We start from the raw sequence: 18,880 nt of genomic DNA on the forward strand, positions 1-18,880 counted from the left end.
AGAGGTACCCAGGTTTTTTCTGTACCTCATGGGCCAAAACTCAGTAAGCTGCTTAATCAAATGCTTTTTTTATATATTGTCCATTCCATTTTGCTTGTCTACCCCGAGATTAACTCTTACAGACTCCTCATACATTAGTTAAAGCATACCTTTCTCTCTGTATAATCCATATTGTCTTGCACTGCCTAAACTGTGCTTTCCAAAGTATTGCCGGAGCCACACTATGGTTTTTCTCTTTACAGATGTTAAACTGACAGCTCCAGATTTGCACTGTATGGTTTGATGTTCATTTTTGGAGTAACAGTCATCTCAGTCCTCAGCAAAATATCTTATCAAAGGAATTCTAAACATAAAAACCTTCTAGTACTTTGTCTGCCTTACACTTTCCATCATGGTGGAGGTTTTAAAGCAGTTCTGCTGACTCTTGCCATGATTTCAGGCCACTTCCTCAGCTGGTGTGAGTCACCCCTGACTTCTCCAGCTTTAGTACAACAGGGCAAACTGAGATCAGCTGAGAATGGACTCCATGCCTTTCAAATGGAGCTTTAGGATGGATCTGTGACTGTAACGTGGGTGCTGGGAGGCATTTGTGAAAACTTTGGCCCAGAGGATTTCGGACTTCTAGACTACAGAAGCCTGTCCTGAGGATTTGAGACTCATCTCAAATACGCTGCCTCAGTGCAGCTACTAGATACTGCAAGGAGGTGTCTCAACAGCTTGAGCTGAGGATTCATACTCCCACGCTGAGAGATGTCACATTACCAGATTTGTGGACTGAGAACAGAAGGGAATGGCTAGCACCTAACGATTACCAGGCTACGTGTGCACTGCGCTCTGTTACTCCCATGTTTGTAATGACGGGAAGAATACTAGAATTTATCTCTTTCCTTTATTGTTTTGTTGAAAAAAAGTACCTATGGAAGATGAATTGAAAGTGGGAAACATATGCCATTTTTGCATAATATTTAACAAGTGTGAATAATAAAGACCAAGCGTAGGGCAGATTGTTTGTATGAAGTTAGACTGGATCACATCTTGTGCTTCTTCGTGATGATACTATACTGTGCATCTTCAGTGCAGAAAGCAAATGACTAGTAAAACAGTGCAAAATGGAGGAGGCAGGGCAGTGGTCATGGAACTGCCTGTGGTCCTGCTCTGGAAACACGATAGCCTCTTTCAAGTTGTGCCAGAGGCGGTTTAGATTGGATATTAGTAAAAGTTCTTCACTGGAAGGGTGGTAAAGCATTGGAACGGGCTGCCCAGGGAGGTGCTGGAATCACCATCCCTGGAAGCGTTGAAAATGTGTGGATGTGGTGCTTAGAGGTATGGTTTGGTGGTAGACTTGGCAGTTCTGGGTTAACAGTTGGACTTGATGTTCTTAAAGGTCTTTTCCTACCTAAATGATTCTATGATTCCATGATTCATCTGAGCTCCACAGGCTTCTGCTCATGATATTATGATAATGGATCTGATGTCAAGAACTGCTGAGCTCTTTTACTTTAATCAGATATTTCTGTTTTTCAGAAATTCTCACAGTTAATGCTTTAAGTGATTATTGTTGCCTAACAGATCTGGATAGATCTGTTACCAAAATGCCTTTTTTTCCCCCTGGAAGAGTCAGAATTCCTTGACAGCTATCTGATTTAGCACTAATTTACAAAATACATTGCATAGATTCTGTCTAAAAACAGTGCTTTTCTCCATGGTGTAAAAAAAGGAGTACAGTGGTTGCTTGAGAGTGGAGATTTTTCCAAATCTCAGTGAATGTCTCAGTGAATGAAGAAGTCAAAAAACTCATGGTTTGTAGAACCTTTAAATACCCACCATCAGGGCCTGGCTCAGTTTAGCCATGCCCTCTCTAGAAGCTGTTGCAATATTCCTGCCTCCTATTATGTAAAATATCAGTCACATTTGGTACAGGAACTGGTATCACTAGGTTTGGTTGTTAAAGTACAGGAGCCTTTGCAAATAGATGAAAAATAAATTGTAATGATTAAAAAAAAAAAAGGTAAAAATAAAAGTCCAACGCCAATATCAAGGCAAAAAAGTAACACTTTCTTCACCTACTCAGATTCACACTGTACCATTTTGTGGGGGTAGATTATTCCTTCTTTAAGATACTGTGAGCTCATTCAGCCAATATTGTTATCAGGGCAAAGCATACTGATACACATGTGCTTTATACTGCACAAAGATGCATTTGTAGTGCAGGTATCATGCACATCGTACGGCAGTAGTTTAGGAAGTGCCAACATGCTGCTTTTATGCTCAACAGAAATTATCAGTCTGTCTGTTGATGCTGGGAAGCTAAAATGATAATTCTGCTTTTGATGACCACATCACTATCTTTGTTGGCTATAATCTGTAACTTACACTTAAAAATAAGCTATATTAAAGCTGACTAACTTCAAAGAATAGCTTCCTTTCCAGTCTTTCTTACGCAATTTCTAAAGCATGTGAGGTACTGAGAACGTGTTCACAGCACACTTGAGGTTTCTGAAATGAGGACCAATATGTATTTGATTTTGAAAATGGTGCTAGTTTCAGAGGCTTATCAATGTAGTAATGGTATTACTGTGGCTGAAGTAGTCTACTTACTTACTGTTCATTGCATTCTCTGAGTTACATCCTCTGCTCCTTAGCATTTGAATCTATCAGACCCTGCAATAACTTTTTTTAAAAAAACAATACCTGCCTTTCTTTGAAACACTGAAATCTTTCATCTTCTAAGGAACCTGTGATTAAAAGAAAATGGCATTCAAACAGTCTGTACCAGATTCTAGTTTTCATTGTATTGGAGTAAATAAAAAGTATTTCTTTTTAGTTGATTAAATTGTCCTAGTTTGGGGCTTTTTACTGCTCTGACCTGAGTTCATAATGCAAAGTTGTCCATGTAATGTACACAAATAGGACATATATATCTAGTATTCCAATCTAATGATTTAAAGAATCATTCTGAAGTGTGGTATTTTCAATTTGATCGTGACAGTTCTTTATGGGAACATACATAGCTTGGTGAGTAATTATGTTGTCCAGCACTCTGAAATGCCCTCTCTTTATTGCAGAGGGACCATCATTAGCAGGTTAAATTTAGATGAAAGACTTTCACATAAAAGCTTAGTAGAGGCATCCAGGTGCCTAAACTGAGAACAAAATCTTCTACGATATGACAAGAACTCCAGAGAAATGCATGGTAATAGTAAAACCAATACTTTTTCTGCTGACGTACAAGTTCACTTTTCAGTTTCTCATTGTGCTCATAAAAGTGATTGTGTAAAGGTAGCTGCTTTTGTAGATACAGAAACAGAGATTTTAGCCATAGTCTCAAAGCAAAGAAAAAGGCAACAAATTAGACTCCATCTTTGGACTCTTAACAGTAGCCTGGTGCCTGTCACAGAAAGTGGCAGATTAACTAAGATTGTGTCAAAGCTGTCACCTCTAAGAGAGTGCCAACAAGAAAATGCTGGATTTAGTCATAGTCAGGTCGCTCTCTTAGATGCTGTTGGCTACAGAAATCACTATACTTTAATCATTTTAGTGTTAGGGCAAATTAGGCTCAGGAAAAACCTTTCCACTTTAAAAAAATAGCAAGAGACTTTTGAGAAAGAAGAATCTGCAAAACTGAGTGGACACTGAGATCTCAGAAGCAGCAACTCAGTTCTTTCCTTTCCCCATTGCCTGTCTTCTGTCTCTATGTCCAGCTACATCCTGACTTCAGTTGCTCCTGCTGTAGCTTCTCAACCCTCCCTCCTCCACCTGTCTTCATCAAACTGAGCTCAGGTGTTGTGGTTTAACCCCAGCCAACTACTAAGTACCACGCAGCCACTGCCTTACTCCCCATCCACTCCCACCCCTGCCCCCAGTGGGATGGGGAGGAGAAACAGATACAGGTAAAACCCATGGGTTGATATAAAAACAGTTTAATAATTCAAATAATAATAACAACAATAATTGTAATTAAGAGGAGAGGGAGAGAGAGGAATAAAACCCAAAGGGAAAAAAACAGCAAGTGGTACACATTACAGTTGCTCACCACCTGCTGATTGATGCCCAGCCAGTCCCCAAGCAGCAATCAGCAGCTACTGGCCAGCTCCCCACCCAGTTTATATACTCAGCCTGATGTTCTATGTTATGGAATAATCCTTTGGCTAATTTGGATCAGCTGTCATGGCCGTGCTCCCTCCTAGTTTCTTGTGCACCTCCTCACTAGCAGAGCATGGGAACTGAAAAGTCCATGATTTAGAGCAAGCGGTACTTAGCAACAACTAAAACATCAGTATGATGATGTTATTCTCATACTATCCGAAACACAGCACTGTATGAGCTATTAGGAAGAAAATTAACTCTATCCCAGCCAAAACCAGGACATCAGAGGACAGGACCATTGCAGTACCCTATATATCCAGATAGTTTCTGCATGGTGGTTCTCAAGGCCTTAATAGAGACAGTGAAAAGAGAAGCTTTCCCAAACATAGAATTATAGGCAATTTAAGTCAGAAAGGATCTCTAGAGGTCTTCTGGTCCTCTTCCCACTGAAAGCCAACTCAGGTTTCCTAGGGTCTTCTCCAGCTGAGTTTTTCGTATGTCCAAGTATACCTCTCAAGGCAGCCTGTTCCTGTATTTGGCTGCTGTCTTGGTGAGAAAAATAGAACATAAAAGTTCCTAATACGTAATTAGAATTTCCTTTGCTGCAGTTTGTGTCAGTTACCTCTCATTCTGTCTCTGTGCATCTCTCAGAAGAATTTGCTTCCATTAAGTAGCTGTAGACAGCAGTAAGAGATCCTCTTGGCCTTCTGTTCTACAGGCTGAACAAAACCAGTTCTCTCCGCTTCTCCTCATACATGTTCTCAAGGCCTCTAAGCATTTTGGTTGGTCTCCACTGGACTTACTCTGGCATGTCAGTGTCTTTAGTCGACTGAAGATTCCAAAGCAGTACTTAGATGTTGTCTTACAAGTGTTAAGTAGAGTGTTAATCACTTCCCTTGACCTGTAGGGCTAATACAGCCCACAATTTGGTTGCCGCCTAGGACTTTTCCTGAAAAACTCCTTTCTATCCACTTGTCCTCCAGCCTGCACTGTCCATTCAGGAATAGCCCCATGCAGAACTTTTCATTGAACTTCATGAGCTTTCTCTTAGCCCACTTGTCCAGCCTATCAAGGTCCCTCAGAACAGCAGCCCTATCCCCGGGCTGGCCACAGACCCCAGTCTGGTGTCACGTGTGACATTGCTAAGGACGCATTCTATCTCATCTCCAGTTCGTTAATCAGGATGTTAAACAGTATCAGCCCCAGTGTCAGCTTTTGTGGTATACCACTTGCATCTGGCCACCATCTGAATGTTTTATTGCTGAACACAACCCTTTGAGCTTGGCAGTCCACCTTTACTTTTCAGGCACCTTGTAGTCCACTTATCCAAACTGTACCTCATGAGCATGCTAAACAGCTCCACACATATTTTCTCCTTATGCAAATGCATCCCTGTATTTCTGTTGTGAACCTAATCTTGTCTGTCTGTTAGTGGATGAAAAATGATTGTGGAGGAAGGATTGACCTGCAGCTGACCTTTGGGTTAAATCATTACATTAAAGCATATTGTGTTCCTTGTTTTTCTTTTTAAAACCACTATGGTTAATTTTTAGACTTAACTCATTCTGTGCTGCTGCTTTCTTTCACCTAATCTATTTCTTAGAATGTTCTATCCCTCCTGAATCTCCTCCAGTCAAGAAACTACTCTTTGGGGTGTGCGTGTGTGTAAGTTGGCTGGTCGCTTCTGAATGCAAAATCATAAACCTCATTGTCATCCAACTGTGAAGAAATACCTGAGAGGCTGTTCAACCCATGAGGCACATTTCCTCCTCTGTTGCTAGGGCATTGACTGAACACCAGACCAAGAAAAGCTATGATGGGTTCTTACTCATTGTGCCTATCTCTATAATTAGCTTTGTGGGCTACTGTTAATATTAGAAGCCAACCAAAATAATTATCACCTGTGCAGGGTGCATTTTTCCTCTTCACATAGTCCAAAGTGGAAACCTTGTAGATTTGTTGACATTTCAACCCCTATTAAATGTCATGCTTTTGAGAGTATCAAAACAACAAAACAACAACAAAAAAAACATAAAAAGCAATGATCCCTGTTACCTTTGAGGTTTTGCTGCTTTCTGAGGAAGAATAAAACATAAATAAGCATCATGAATAAGGTCCAGATAAATGCCTGACTCTTGCATTAAATAGCCCTAATCTGATTTACAGGATCTGAGGATCAAGAAACAGTTGTGTTTTTTTCTTTTAAAGGTGAGTGATTCCTTGGTGGAGGTCCAAGATAAATTAATTTTGGAAGACGTACTTGCTTTCACCAGGGCAAATATTCAGCAAATTCCAGCAAACCTCCTCCATTTCTATCCATGGGAACAGGCTTTCTGTGATCCGTTTTTCCGAACTTGCCTGCACACAGAGATTCAATAACTGGACCACCTGCACAGTAACCTTGTACAGGCTGTACCGTTCTATGATTTCTCTTCAGGACAGCTCACCCAAAGTCCAGTTATTCTGACTTGATGTAGTTGTGACACTCACTCACACTTCTGTGGCACTGACATGTAGAATTGTACACTCGGAAGGATTGAAGAGATGCATGAGGAACAGTCCAGGATGGATAATCAGGTGAACGTAAAGCCACGTTTAGTATGGTTGTCAAAATAATTTGTGTGATCATTGGATGTATAAACAGGGACATTTTAAGTATGAGTACAGGAGATATGTTTTGTATTGGGTGTAGACTTTTTAATCCTGACATACTGGAGGTCTACACTGTCAGAAAATGTAGCGCTCTAGTTCATTCTTCACTCTTGGCTCCCTCATTATCCACAGGGCACAGAGATTAGAATCATAGGATTATTTAGGTTGAGAAAGACCTTTGAGACCATCAAGTCCAACTGTTATTAGTTGGTACCTTGTCTTTTTCAGGGAGAAACTTGTCTTTTATCAAGGATTAAAGAAAAGTAGAAAAGTATAATTTGTTGATAGCTCACTGCAGGAACTGTTTCTGGAAGGTAATATGGATAGGACTACACTCTGTTTGGCACCCCTTTCCAGTCCTTCAACACTGCATCAGAAGACTTCACACTCTCTAATATTCCCACATGCCCTGATGACATTCTCCAATGAACACAACACAGACCCTCAATTCCATGCTAAAGTGTCTCTAGTCTAGAAGATTGTAGCATGGCTCTCTCATAATGTTGGGCACGGAGAAATGCAAATGGAATAATTGTTATGTCTGAAAACAGAAGAAACACAAACTATACCTTCAGAGACAAGTACCATGTAGTATGAATGTGGCCAGCGGGCTCAATGAAGAGCTAGACCCTGAAGAGTGTGTGTACAACCACTCCGTAGTCCTTGATCTGGGTGCTAGTGATCACTTCCTGCAATGGATATATTTTTAAAAGTAGATTTAGCTACTTTTTAGTCTAATCTCCACAGGTCAAAGAAGAGTACTTATAAATTAACAAAGTTCGTAGAAAATACTGGAAAATCTCCCATAAAGTTGGGAAAAATGGCTCCAGGAGCTTGTCTGGGAGCGAGTCAAGGGATAGTTTGATCATAGATTATTAGTATCTGCAGGAGAAAATAACATTTCTTAATAGAGGGCTTGCCAATTTAGCAAAGGTTGAGCAAGATCAAATGACTGCAAGTTCAAAGACATGTTCAAATTAGAAATAAGGGAAGTATCCTTCATCAGGGTAATTATGCATTGGAATAATTTATCAAAGTTTGTGATAGTTTATCCATTATTGTAAATTTTTAAATCAAGACAATGTTTTTCTAGAAGTTAGGCTCTAGTTAAAGCTCAAATTAATTTTGAAAAATCCTATGCCTCTTATGCAAAAGCTAAAAATTACCCTTTCTGACTTTTATCACTTAAAGCACTTAAATATGTATTTAACCAGGACTTTGTTTTCCTCTCAGCTGAAGTCACCTGAGCACCCAGCCAAATGAAATCACAAATAACCTCTCATGTAAGAACTTACTGCATTTTTAGTGTTGAAAAGAGGAAAAGTTCTTTAAAAATTTGTAGAATTTATTCACATTTCCCCTGTATCATGTTTCTTTTTAACTCTCCCATTTCAAAGTGCTTTAGAGTAAGATGTGTACCTGACCATCTTTTTCTTAGTGTCAACCTTTGGCACCTCATCCTGACTTCCAGACACGTACAGAGATGCACACCGAATAGCTTTTGGGTGGTACTTGTGCATGGCAGTGATGTGGGACACCTCTTGGAGACAGGTCTCATCTGCTCCACTTAGTTCGGTCATTGCCATTGTGCTACAGCACACAGAAGCTGAAACCCCCCTCCTCTCTCCCTTTGCTGGTCTGAAGTTAGAATGTGGTATCTGAGGTTTAAAACCTCTCAGCAAAATCTTTCCAAATCTTTTGAATGTCAAGATCATTTCGTGATTTGCCTTGAGGTTTTATTCCCCCTCTTGGAAGCCATCTCCCTAGTTTACCAACTAAGAAGTACCTGCAATTGTGCTTTCCACTGCCTTTAAAATGTAATCTCTGTACCCTATATGCTCACAAGGGTCATGGACTGCAAAAGCTATAAGAAAACTGCGGTGCATTTTAAAACCCATGTAAGGAGCTTCTTCACAGATGGTTTTTATCTCCTACAATTCTTTGTACAGTGTTCAGGAAACACTGGGATTTGAGAACAGTTACTATTCCTGTCTTCTTTGGTGCCCAAAGCAAGTAGAGCAGCTGGGAAAAACTTTAGTTTCTCTTTCTGATTTTGCTAGTATTTGTCTTTTTGCCAGCCATGTTGTTTCCCATTACATGATTTAGGAAAACTTTATCAGCATTTTGGGCAGGAAAGTGTATGACTTTGCACTGCTTGGGATCTATGTAAGAAAAGGCCAATTCCTCTAGGTCTAAAGACAGTTTTTCTTTCCCGACCTGAGAGAGACCTGCAGAATTGTTACTTCTCTTCACAGGACTCTGGAAGATAGGAGGGGAGAGCATTACTTAGCAGGATGGTCTTTCAAGTGGCAGAGGTTTTCCTTTATAGACTTCCTAAAAATTCTATGGCTCATGACTCCAGTCCTGTAGACCTTTTAGACTCCTGAATCAAGGAAATTTTTCTGTAGCAGCCTTTGGGACTTTAGGAAAGTTGGAGAAATTCACCTAGAAATGGAAGTCATAAAACAGAACATACAAAACATATGTATTTTTTTTTTTCAAATTGCTCAGGAAGAATAACATCTAAACAATGAAGAAACAACTGGAGAACTAGGAAATTCTGAGCTAGTCACTAGCTCTGTAAGAAGTTAAAATCATGCTTAAATATATCTTTCATCTTCCTTGAGTATATCCTTCATTTTAATTCTGCCTAGGGAGAAAACAACATGCTTCAGGAGAGGAGAACAAAGAAAATAAGTGTGTTCCGTTACATTAAATGGTCATCAAGAAGCATAAACAAAATGTTTATAATGCTTTAAGAGGAACCAGGCTCCCAACAGAGTGACTGCACTGCTTTGCAAAATGCACTCTATCATGGCTTCACTTTCAATACACGTGCAGAGAAGACAAGGTCTACTGCATTCTGTCACCGTGCCCAGAGGGACACCCACTTTCCATTTCAAAACAGCTTCTCAACCCTGTTTGGTTTTCTCAGAGAAAAGTTCAAATGTGGAGTCATCCTTTATTCTCAATTAACACAAGGTTTTATTAATTTTTTTTAGACTGTGAAAGGCATTTTTGGAGAAAAGGGCCAGTGCATGTAAGTTCATAGTTAAGTAATGTATCAAGGAACTCCAGAAGTGTTAGAATAACAGTCCTTCAGTCGTACCGTGTTAAAAGCTATAGACATAAGCTATGGTTTTATTATACTAATGATATGGCTAGTCAAATTATGAGCAGCAGTTAGACAGATGGTCTGTAAATCAAGTGAAATGAATGCAGTGATTTTCATCCTCACAAAGACTTAAGCTGAAGATTTAAAAATGTGTGCAGCATCTCATTGTGGAATTGCAGCTTTAATTCATTTTTTTAATTCCTAACAGCCACATACTTAATATTTTTCTCCTTGCTGTTGATACTGTGGGTGGAGAGCAGAGGCCACGGTGGGTGGTGCAGAGGTGTGACCCAGTGGGTTCCAGAGCAGTCCTTAGCAAAACGGGTCGTTCGTGCCCTGATCTGTAGAGGAATGAAACTGGGTTAATTAACATTGATAACATACAGCTGTGGGCTGGCTTCAGAGGCGGCGGGTTGGCTGATGTAGACAAGGTGCAGCTGTGGCTGGTTCTGTTAAGAGGTTGGGCAGCCAATGAAGAGGGAGCAGCCGAGGAGGAGAGAGGAAGAAGGAGTAGAGAGAGGAGAGAGAACACATGTCGTGGATGAGGAGAGACCAGAAGGCAGTAGAGGGACTGGCATGGAGAGTATGTTGGTATGAGATGGTAAAAGACCTTGTTGCAGCTGATTAGTTTTGAGTGCTGCAACACTGATCCAGCAGGGGCATAGGCACAGCCCCTGCCCTATGCACTGCGACCGCTTCTGTTGATTCCAGCTACAAAAAGCAGGAATTAAAAGAACATGCATAAGTATTTGCTAGAGTACTCAGCAGTCAACACTATTCATGGCGCTTCTTCCAGGATAGCAGAGTTACAAGCCCCTTCCATAGTGCCTAAAACTGAACTCAATTTTTTGGTGCTGAATCTCTTTCACAAAACACGGTGGGTTACAGTTTTTACTGCCTTAAATCTCTGTGTCAGTTATTTACTGCAGCAAATCTCCATAATGGCAGCCCTATTTAACGTTATTTCTTACAGCATTTAAGACTCAGTGTTTTGGTGTGTGGCCTTTGATATGATGGTTGGGTTTTGTAAAATCCTAGTAACCCAGTATTGCTTTATAATATATTTGGAAATGCCTTTCATGGATATTGTAATGGTATCTATTTGCTATCTGTCTAGGTGGTTCACTGTTATAGACTTAATTATGAGACTAATTTTTTAAAATCTGACAAGGACAGGCTCCGAGATGCTACTTATATAATATGGCATTGCCTCAGTAGCTCACAAAAGCATCCTGTTCTACCTGAAAGAAACAGGTGAGGTAGTGTTTACAGAAAATGACCCCTTAGTAGCTACAATTTTTTCCCCCACAGCATTGAATATTTTTTCAGCCACCTTAAAAGGGCCATTGTAATAAATTGAGTTTGAAAGCTTGTCCAGTTTCACTATAACTTCTGTAAGTGATTCTGTTCTATCTTAAAATGTTGTTTATTACTTCTAGCTCTACCATATATTCCTCTCTGAATTCCAGGAAAAGCCGTAGTCTGTGTTCCTGAAGCAAGAGTTGGTAGCATTCTAAGGGAAATTGCTGATGTTTCTGTAAACTCTCAATTTGCTATTGCAAAAAATGGAATATTTAGTTCTGGAGCAGATCAACACAACAACCAAAAAAAAAACCACCCTGACAGCTTTGCTGAGAGGGCTTGAAGCATCTACTGAAACCATTGCTTAGTCAAAACGTTGGAAAGACGTAAGATTTTATTCAGATTTAATCAAAACATGAGAAAAAGGCAAAAAATTCAGGTGACCCTCACCGTCAGAGTTTTGTTAGACCCGGAATGAAACATTTATTTGTCTTTTCAGATGTTGTAAGCATTTCAGTAAGATTTTTAATTTGTATCAATTTTGAAGTGAAAAATATTATTTTGGAATAAGTTGAGTTCTAAAACATGCCAAAACAAAATTTGCAGTATTTTTCAACTGAAACATTTTAGTCCAGATACTTTAATTCAGATTTTTTTCTCTGGTCTAGTCACCAGATTCCTTTATATCTTTTTTGTTTTGCTTTTGGGGCTGAGGTTTTTTTGTGTGTGTCCTGAAATTACATTCTTGAGCAACTCCTGCCTTTGCTTTCTTGTATGTTTTTTTGAGCAATTCAGAATGTTAGATTTTGGTAGTTCAAGCAAAGTCTGATCAAGCAGTGGGAGAAAATGCCATTCAAGTAAGAACTAGACTAGGATGTGTTCCACAGGTTTAGTAATAAAGAATTATTTTTGCAGGAGTTCTTTGAGATATTTGCATCCCTGTATAAGGCTGAACTATATCCTCAGGGTAAGGAAAATAGGGTGTTATGTGGTTGATCATAATTTGTTTAATACACATGAGACTTTTGGGTTGCCGCTTTTCTCTTTTTGTTTGTTTGCTGCCGAGATTTCCCTTTGTTTTTGTCAGGTAGTTTAGGGCAGGAAAACGCTGCACTCATCAAAAGATGAGAAGTCCCACTGCCTGGGGCCTGATGTTCATAAAGTATTCCTTTGATATTTTTTTTTTCTCCAGTTCTTCCTTCCCCAGTGCAGCAGCTGAGAGTAAGTCCCTTTCCCCTTATGTTCAGCTGTATGTCATCTTGGATTTAGTCTGAGATTTCAGTCAATTTGACTGTGAGGGAAGGGGCTCCTGAGGCAAATATTTCCCTTTACTTATTTCATACACTTTGCCTGCAAACTAATTGTGCAGATTGGAGTTAGTTCATTTGTTATGTTTGCTTTTGGTAGCAGAACAACACGAAGTAAAACTGAAATGCTCTCTTCTGAAGAAAAGGTAATTTTTCCTCTGCATGAACTATTTAAAAGTTCCCAACACACATGCTATTGCTTTGCTTTTTCACTAAATAGCACTGATTAGGTGAATAGTATTAAATTCTCCTCTTAGTAGAAATCTCGCTAACAATAATGAGTAAATATTTAAACTTGTGATAAATATTCTCCAGGAGTAATTTTTTACAGCAGCAGTAAATTAGAATTCCACAGTGCAAGGAGCCCTGAACAGAGGCTGAACAAAGGTGTTAAACCCAGGCCTGTAGGTGAATTAAAATAGAAATCATATCAAAATTAGTCTTGACAATGGAACATTAAAACCTTGTGAATATTTTCAATAGCCATGATTGCATCATAATTTAATACATCCTTTCTCACATATATTCCAGTTTTTCCACCCCATCTGCCTCTTTTACTCTCAGCTGCTACCATGATACCCCCTCAGGACAGCATAATCTCTTTAGCTTCAATGCCATGATCTGCTGCTAACATGAGGGTGGAAGACAAAGAATTTGGAGAGTACTCCACATATTAAAACATTTCCCCTTTTCCTCCTCAGACTGGAAGCTTAAGGAAACTTAAAATTGTTTTATTGTCTATAAATTATAAAAACTATTACAATTAACTCAATCTTACATCTTCTGAGAAGATTCTTTATTAAGAAAAAATAAAGTTGTATTTCACTGTTGAAACAAACCTGACAGTTCTTGCCAGCTGGAAAAAATCCACTGCCAGAGAGGAGCTTATTCCACCCAGTTTATTACTGCAGCACAAGGAACAGACTTCGCATTGATCTAGAATTTCAGACAGTGCACAATGGCTGTCTTAGAAGCTAATGCACACACACTACTCACTCCACGGTTATGCTGCAGGGAAGACAAACACACTGGCAGAAGTAAGTTGTAGCATGTTGTGACAATACATCCCTTTCCAATCCAACAACTGGAAGCAGAAAGGTTGACTGAAGATGAAAGGGGATCCCTCCAGTGCAGGTTCCAGCGTCCTTGGGAACCAGATGGATGGAAACGGAAAACAGAACTAAAACAGGCCACAAAATTCACTGCCAGAAGAGCATTTCTTTTTATTCATGGCAGTGCCAGGTTTTACTAGAAAGAAATTTGCCATGTCATAGAAACTGAAGATAGGAATGAGCTGGAACCACCTTTGTTCTCTCCCAACTAGTGCAGGATTGTTCCAGGTATAATTTCTGATCTTTGTGTAGCCTGATTTTTAACAACTCATGAAATAAAGCATTTCATCTGCTGTTCTGAGGTTATTTCACCACAACAGTTTTAGGAGAATTTTTCTTAAGTACTCAGACTACATTTCTTTTCTTATTCTCATTACTTCCAGTTTTATCATCTTAGATTCCCTCTGGCAGCTTTTCCCAGCGCCTGCCTTTTGCCATTTCATATTGTTCTGTGTAGCTGTTATGTTTCTTTACAGTTGCCATGACATTTTTTTTTTGTAAGACCTCTTGTTTAATGTCACTTGCAGATGTCATTACTATTCTGTTCACTTCCCCCTTCCACTAATGAAGATGTGAAACAACACAGAACCTATCATTGCTCTTACTAGGTAATTCCTGTCAACCTGCTAGGCTGCTGTTTATCAGTACTCTTCCTTTATGGTCCTTCAGTTTGCATTCATTCCCCACGACAGTGCTCTTATCTAAGTCTTTCCAAATTAATTTTTCAAGTAAAATTTTTCTGAGACACTGTAGGAAAGGTTTTGCTGATGCTTCAGTCCAGCTTCATTGCTTCTGCTGTTTTCCCTTCCACATGCAGCCCAGGAGTAACCTCTCATGCATGTTGAGACACCTCTTTTCTGGCTTCAAGTGTAACTTTCTCATCTGAGGGTCCTGCTCTATGAACACTTGCTGCCTTAACAGTGGGCATGTTCCAAGGCTAGGTTGTAACCAGCATTGATAATCTGTTACTCAAAATAAATTTCAAGGATTGCAGTCTGATGTTTCAGGTGATTAACTTCTTACTGGGTGAAGTAAGGGATGCAGTTTCATCTTATGCCATGTATGTATTGCATCCTATGCAGTAAGTATTAAGGGCCAGATTCCCCCCCACGCACACTGAGTAAAATGTTTTAATATGAGTGACAAAATTCTCTTTGGCTTAGCATAATCTTGATTTCAGCCCATATAGAAATTAATTTAAACAGTGGGATTTTGGAGGAAGCAGATCTCTGTTCCGTGTGAAGATGGCAGAATGGAGTCATACTAGATAAATCGGGATTGTCTCTACCCTTTCCCTAGTAGAACGGGACTTGACAGAATATCTATCCTCTTAGAGCCTGTAGCTTTTCAGAATAAGGAGTGGGAGGGTCACCTCGGAGTGTCAAGAGGTTCCTTCTTTCTTTCTTGTAGGATATTGTCTAATTCTATTTGGAACGATAATGACCTTTGGATGGAGTTAACCTCCATCATGTGAATCACCTCGATCCATTCAGTCTGTAAGGAATAATCCCAATGATAATCATGTCATAATGAAATCAAACTTTATCAGTTAAGAAGACTATTAGAAGTAGAACATCCTTCTCTTACTTCTTCCCAGTTTCACTCCTCTTTGGCTACTTTAGCCTTCTTGCAAGCCTGTATATCCAAGCATTCATCTGTATGCCTTCTCCTTTTCCTGTCTGCATCCTCAGGGGTTCAGAAGAGCTTTCTCTTAGTGGCATCTTGAAACCTGACACTGCTTTTTTTAGTCAACCTGTGTTAGCGAAGGGTAAGGACTGTAGTTCCCACTGATAGATCTCAGCTCATGTCCTTGTTTTAACTGCTGAGTCAGCACATACGCAGGATGGACCTTGACTGGCACATGCATCATGGCTTCTCTGCACTGTGTTTTTCTTCAGGGGTTATCTTGCTGCTTCTCGATAAGTTACGCAAGATGAAATGGGAGCAGATGTGGAGACTCACAGCAGAGCGGGAGTTAATGAGCATGCTCTCCACTTCACTGGCTGACCAGGTGAGTAGGACATTGTAGATGAGTGCTACAACCACTACTCCATGGATTGAGGAAAGTACGAAGTGGAAAGGGGATGAGATGTGGGAAAAGGCAGGAGAAAGATATTGTGCCTGTAGTTACCATTTGTTGAATTTTTCTGGGGAAAACATGGAAGAGAGGAATTGAGATTTACTCCTGAGATTTCGCTTACTACACTGACGTTTTAACCTACTCTGCACAGATGATTCGTAAGATAAACAAATGGGGTTCTCAAGCTTTTATTTTCTGTCCTCCTTTCTTTAACATAAAACTGTCCAGACACCAGAAGTCCAAATAGACTGTGTCTTTTCCTACTGGTTATAGTCTAAGCAGACATTAGTTTTAGGAGTCTCCAGATACTTCTTTACTGTTTCTGGCAGATGAGTCCCAACACTCTTTTAATTTGCTCCTTGCCACAACACCCCTGGAAGTCAAAAGCACTGCTGTCTCCCTGCACAGATGGGAAACTGAGGCCAAGAGAAGAAATAGTGCGCCTATACGCAGAAATGCATGTTTACTCTCTTTGTGCTTCCTGCCAGCTCTCAGTTTTAAGTCCAGAAGCCCTGTTAATGTAGTACTGGACCTGAACCAGTAAGTCTTGCTCAACAGCTTGAGTGTATTTACTCAATACAGCATCATATTTAGATATTTCTACTGTTTCTGAACTACATCTGGCTTATGACCACCCACCACTAAGGAAGCATGCCGCTTACTGTGCACAGAGATGTGCACTTGTGTGCAATGTCCTTGCAGGTTGATCCAAAAGCTACTGAAGTTCATTAAAACAATTCTTGCAACTTCAGTATGTTTTCAGCCAGGTCCTGAGTTGCTGTCTAATACCTCCATGGGACAAAATTTTGCAGAGTAGACTGAAGTTGTTTATAGAACTTTAACCATATGACTGACTGCCCTTGTACCTTACTTCTCCAACTGGATGGCAGCACAGAAGCAGAACACGTTCTGTCCCTCATGGTGTAGGCTGTTCTGCAGATCTGACCTACATGCCCTTTCCATGAAATACCTAGATTACTTGTTGCAACAATGAAGTTCTAGCTAAAATCCCCCATAGTAATTCACCTTGACACAGCGCAACTGCCATGATCACCTTCATCCCCTGTACTGAAAAGTGATGCAGTACTTACTAACAGCAGGCTGTTGGTCATTTACTGCGTATTACTCTCCCCGGTGACTAGAAGAGGAACCGCATCTCTTGCCAGGCGTAGAAGGTACATGTTTTGAAAACTTTGATGGAATCCATTAGCTCTGTGTGTCAAAAGAGCCTGTTCCTTGTCTTCAGATCTACACATCACCCTTAGATTGATTGGACCCTCTATGGAAACAGAATTATGAAGCAAGATTTGCAGATTTCAACTTGCATAACCATTTGCATTTTTACCTGTGAGGGGGAAAAGGACATTCAGCTTGGGGAGGGGTTGAAATCATCTCACTGTAGAAACAACATACCCAACTGCTTTTCTGGTTTTGTCTGCTAGGATATCTTCAATGCAGTCATCAAACAAAATCCCTTCCTTGTGTACCAGCTCCCATGTTTCTGGAATGTGCAGCTGTCTGATCACACCCGTTCTGAGCAGTGCTACAGAGATGTGTCTGACCTGAAGGTATGTTTCACAGGAGGTTGCATGGGTGGTATCCTCCAAGACAGAGAATGCAAGACACCACTGAGTCAGAAAGACGAAGTCACTTAAGCAGGACCAACTTAGATCAGGTTGCTCAGCAGCTTGTGCAGTTGAGTGTCAAGTCTCCAAAGAGTGAGATTCCACAGCTTCCCTGCTCCCCTGTCGCAGAGTTTGACCACCCTTATGGTGCAATATATTTCTTAAATATAATCAAATTTTCCCTTGTAACAATTCGTAGGGTAACAGCAGGAGTGTTCAATATGGACACTGGATACTGCATGAATATAGAAAATCAGTCACCCTCAACACACTGATTTCAAAAGCTGCACTTACCAAAAGAAAAAAGACCTACTACACGGGTTAAATTACCTGTCAAAGCTGGCCACTATTGCTTGAATTTCATACATAATGTATTCACAAACAGCTATTCTGGTGTGGTCCATAGAAGACAGCTTTTAAATTTAGATCAGTATACTGGTCAGTACGCTGATGACTAAATGCTTTATGATAGAAGTTTGTAGGGCAGGATCAATGCAAAGACTTAAAAGCAGCATGGTTTTATGCCTTGTAACAAAGTGCTGGTAGAGATTTTAGTTCTGTACTCATGCTGAGAATCATGTATGACAGCAATTGCAAGGCCTGAAACAGAGATGTAGTAACAGGGAGAATGTTTTCTAAAAGATGAATTTGAGAAAAATACACCTCCTACATGAGAGATATCACAGTATTTTTCTGTGAATTAGAAGTTGACATTATTTCAAATAATCTGCTGAGACAGTCAGATTGGATTCAGCACAAGGTTAGGACACATACATTCACATAAGAAAAAGATACTGAAACTCATAACTGAGGATCTAGGGCTTGGTTCAGTTGCCTAAACACAGTTTGGGTCCCCATAGATACTCTCAGGTATCTGTATGGTACTGGCAGATACAACAGAGACCTACGTACAGGACACGATACACTTTTGGCAAGGCAGCTGGTGGGCAGGCAGGATAACCCTAAGGTGCTTTCGGTGTTGCTATACATGAGTGGTTTTGGAGACTCCTTAAGCACGCCTCGGAGCAGACATCTGCCAAGTAGTCAGGCAAATCACTCTTCAGGCTCCAATGACTGTGTTGACTATTCTGCTTCAGGTGTGGGACATCTAGCTCATATGTCACACCTAAAACAAGCATAATAATAAAATAAGCATTTTCAAAAAAAAATTGAATCCTTTCCTCATTGTCAGCTAACAAATTTATGTTTACAAGGATGACTTAGGCTAGGTTGTTTATTACTGTATATCGTATCACACTGTCAGGTCCATTACAGCATAAACAATGACGTCTTAGGTGCATAATATCCTCCACTGGCTTTCTGGTCTAAAGTGTTTAACTCAACAAGGGGTCCAGACACATAAGCAATTTCGTCAGCTGAACTGGACTTATTCACACTGCTAAAATTATCCCCTAAATACTGAATCAGGGATGAAATTCTTTGCTTTCGAAGAGAGGCCAGAGCCTTACCTAGTGCACATGAGCTCCCTGGTTTCAATAAAGCTCTTTCTGTATCAGCAGTTGGAGAACTGGCCTTCAGGCAGCACTGTTTAAAATTCTTCATACAATTAAAAAACAAACAAACATAAACCAATTAAAGTT

General features: G+C 40.1%; 1 protein-coding gene across 3 annotated transcripts in view; it reads left to right on the forward strand.

Moving 5' to 3' along the window:
• LARGE1 (LARGE xylosyl- and glucuronyltransferase 1) overlaps nucleotides 1–18,880 on the forward strand; it is a 286,245-nt gene that overhangs the window by 226,854 nt on the left and 40,511 nt on the right. For all 3 annotated transcript variants that reach the window (XR_003557481.2, XM_027796799.2, XM_027796801.2), the window contains 2 exons: nucleotides 15,473–15,585; nucleotides 17,097–17,222. Coding sequence is in view for 2 of the 3 variants with exons in the window: in XM_027796799.2 (XP_027652600.1) it covers nucleotides 15,473–15,585; nucleotides 17,097–17,222 (239 nt within the window). In the remaining variant the exon portion in view is untranslated. The remainder of the gene's footprint in view (nucleotides 1–15,472; nucleotides 15,586–17,096; nucleotides 17,223–18,880) is intronic.

This window comes from Falco peregrinus, chromosome 6 (assembly GCF_023634155.1).
Source record: "Falco peregrinus isolate bFalPer1 chromosome 6, bFalPer1.pri, whole genome shotgun sequence".
Taxonomy (NCBI): Eukaryota; Metazoa; Chordata; class Aves; order Falconiformes; family Falconidae; genus Falco; species Falco peregrinus.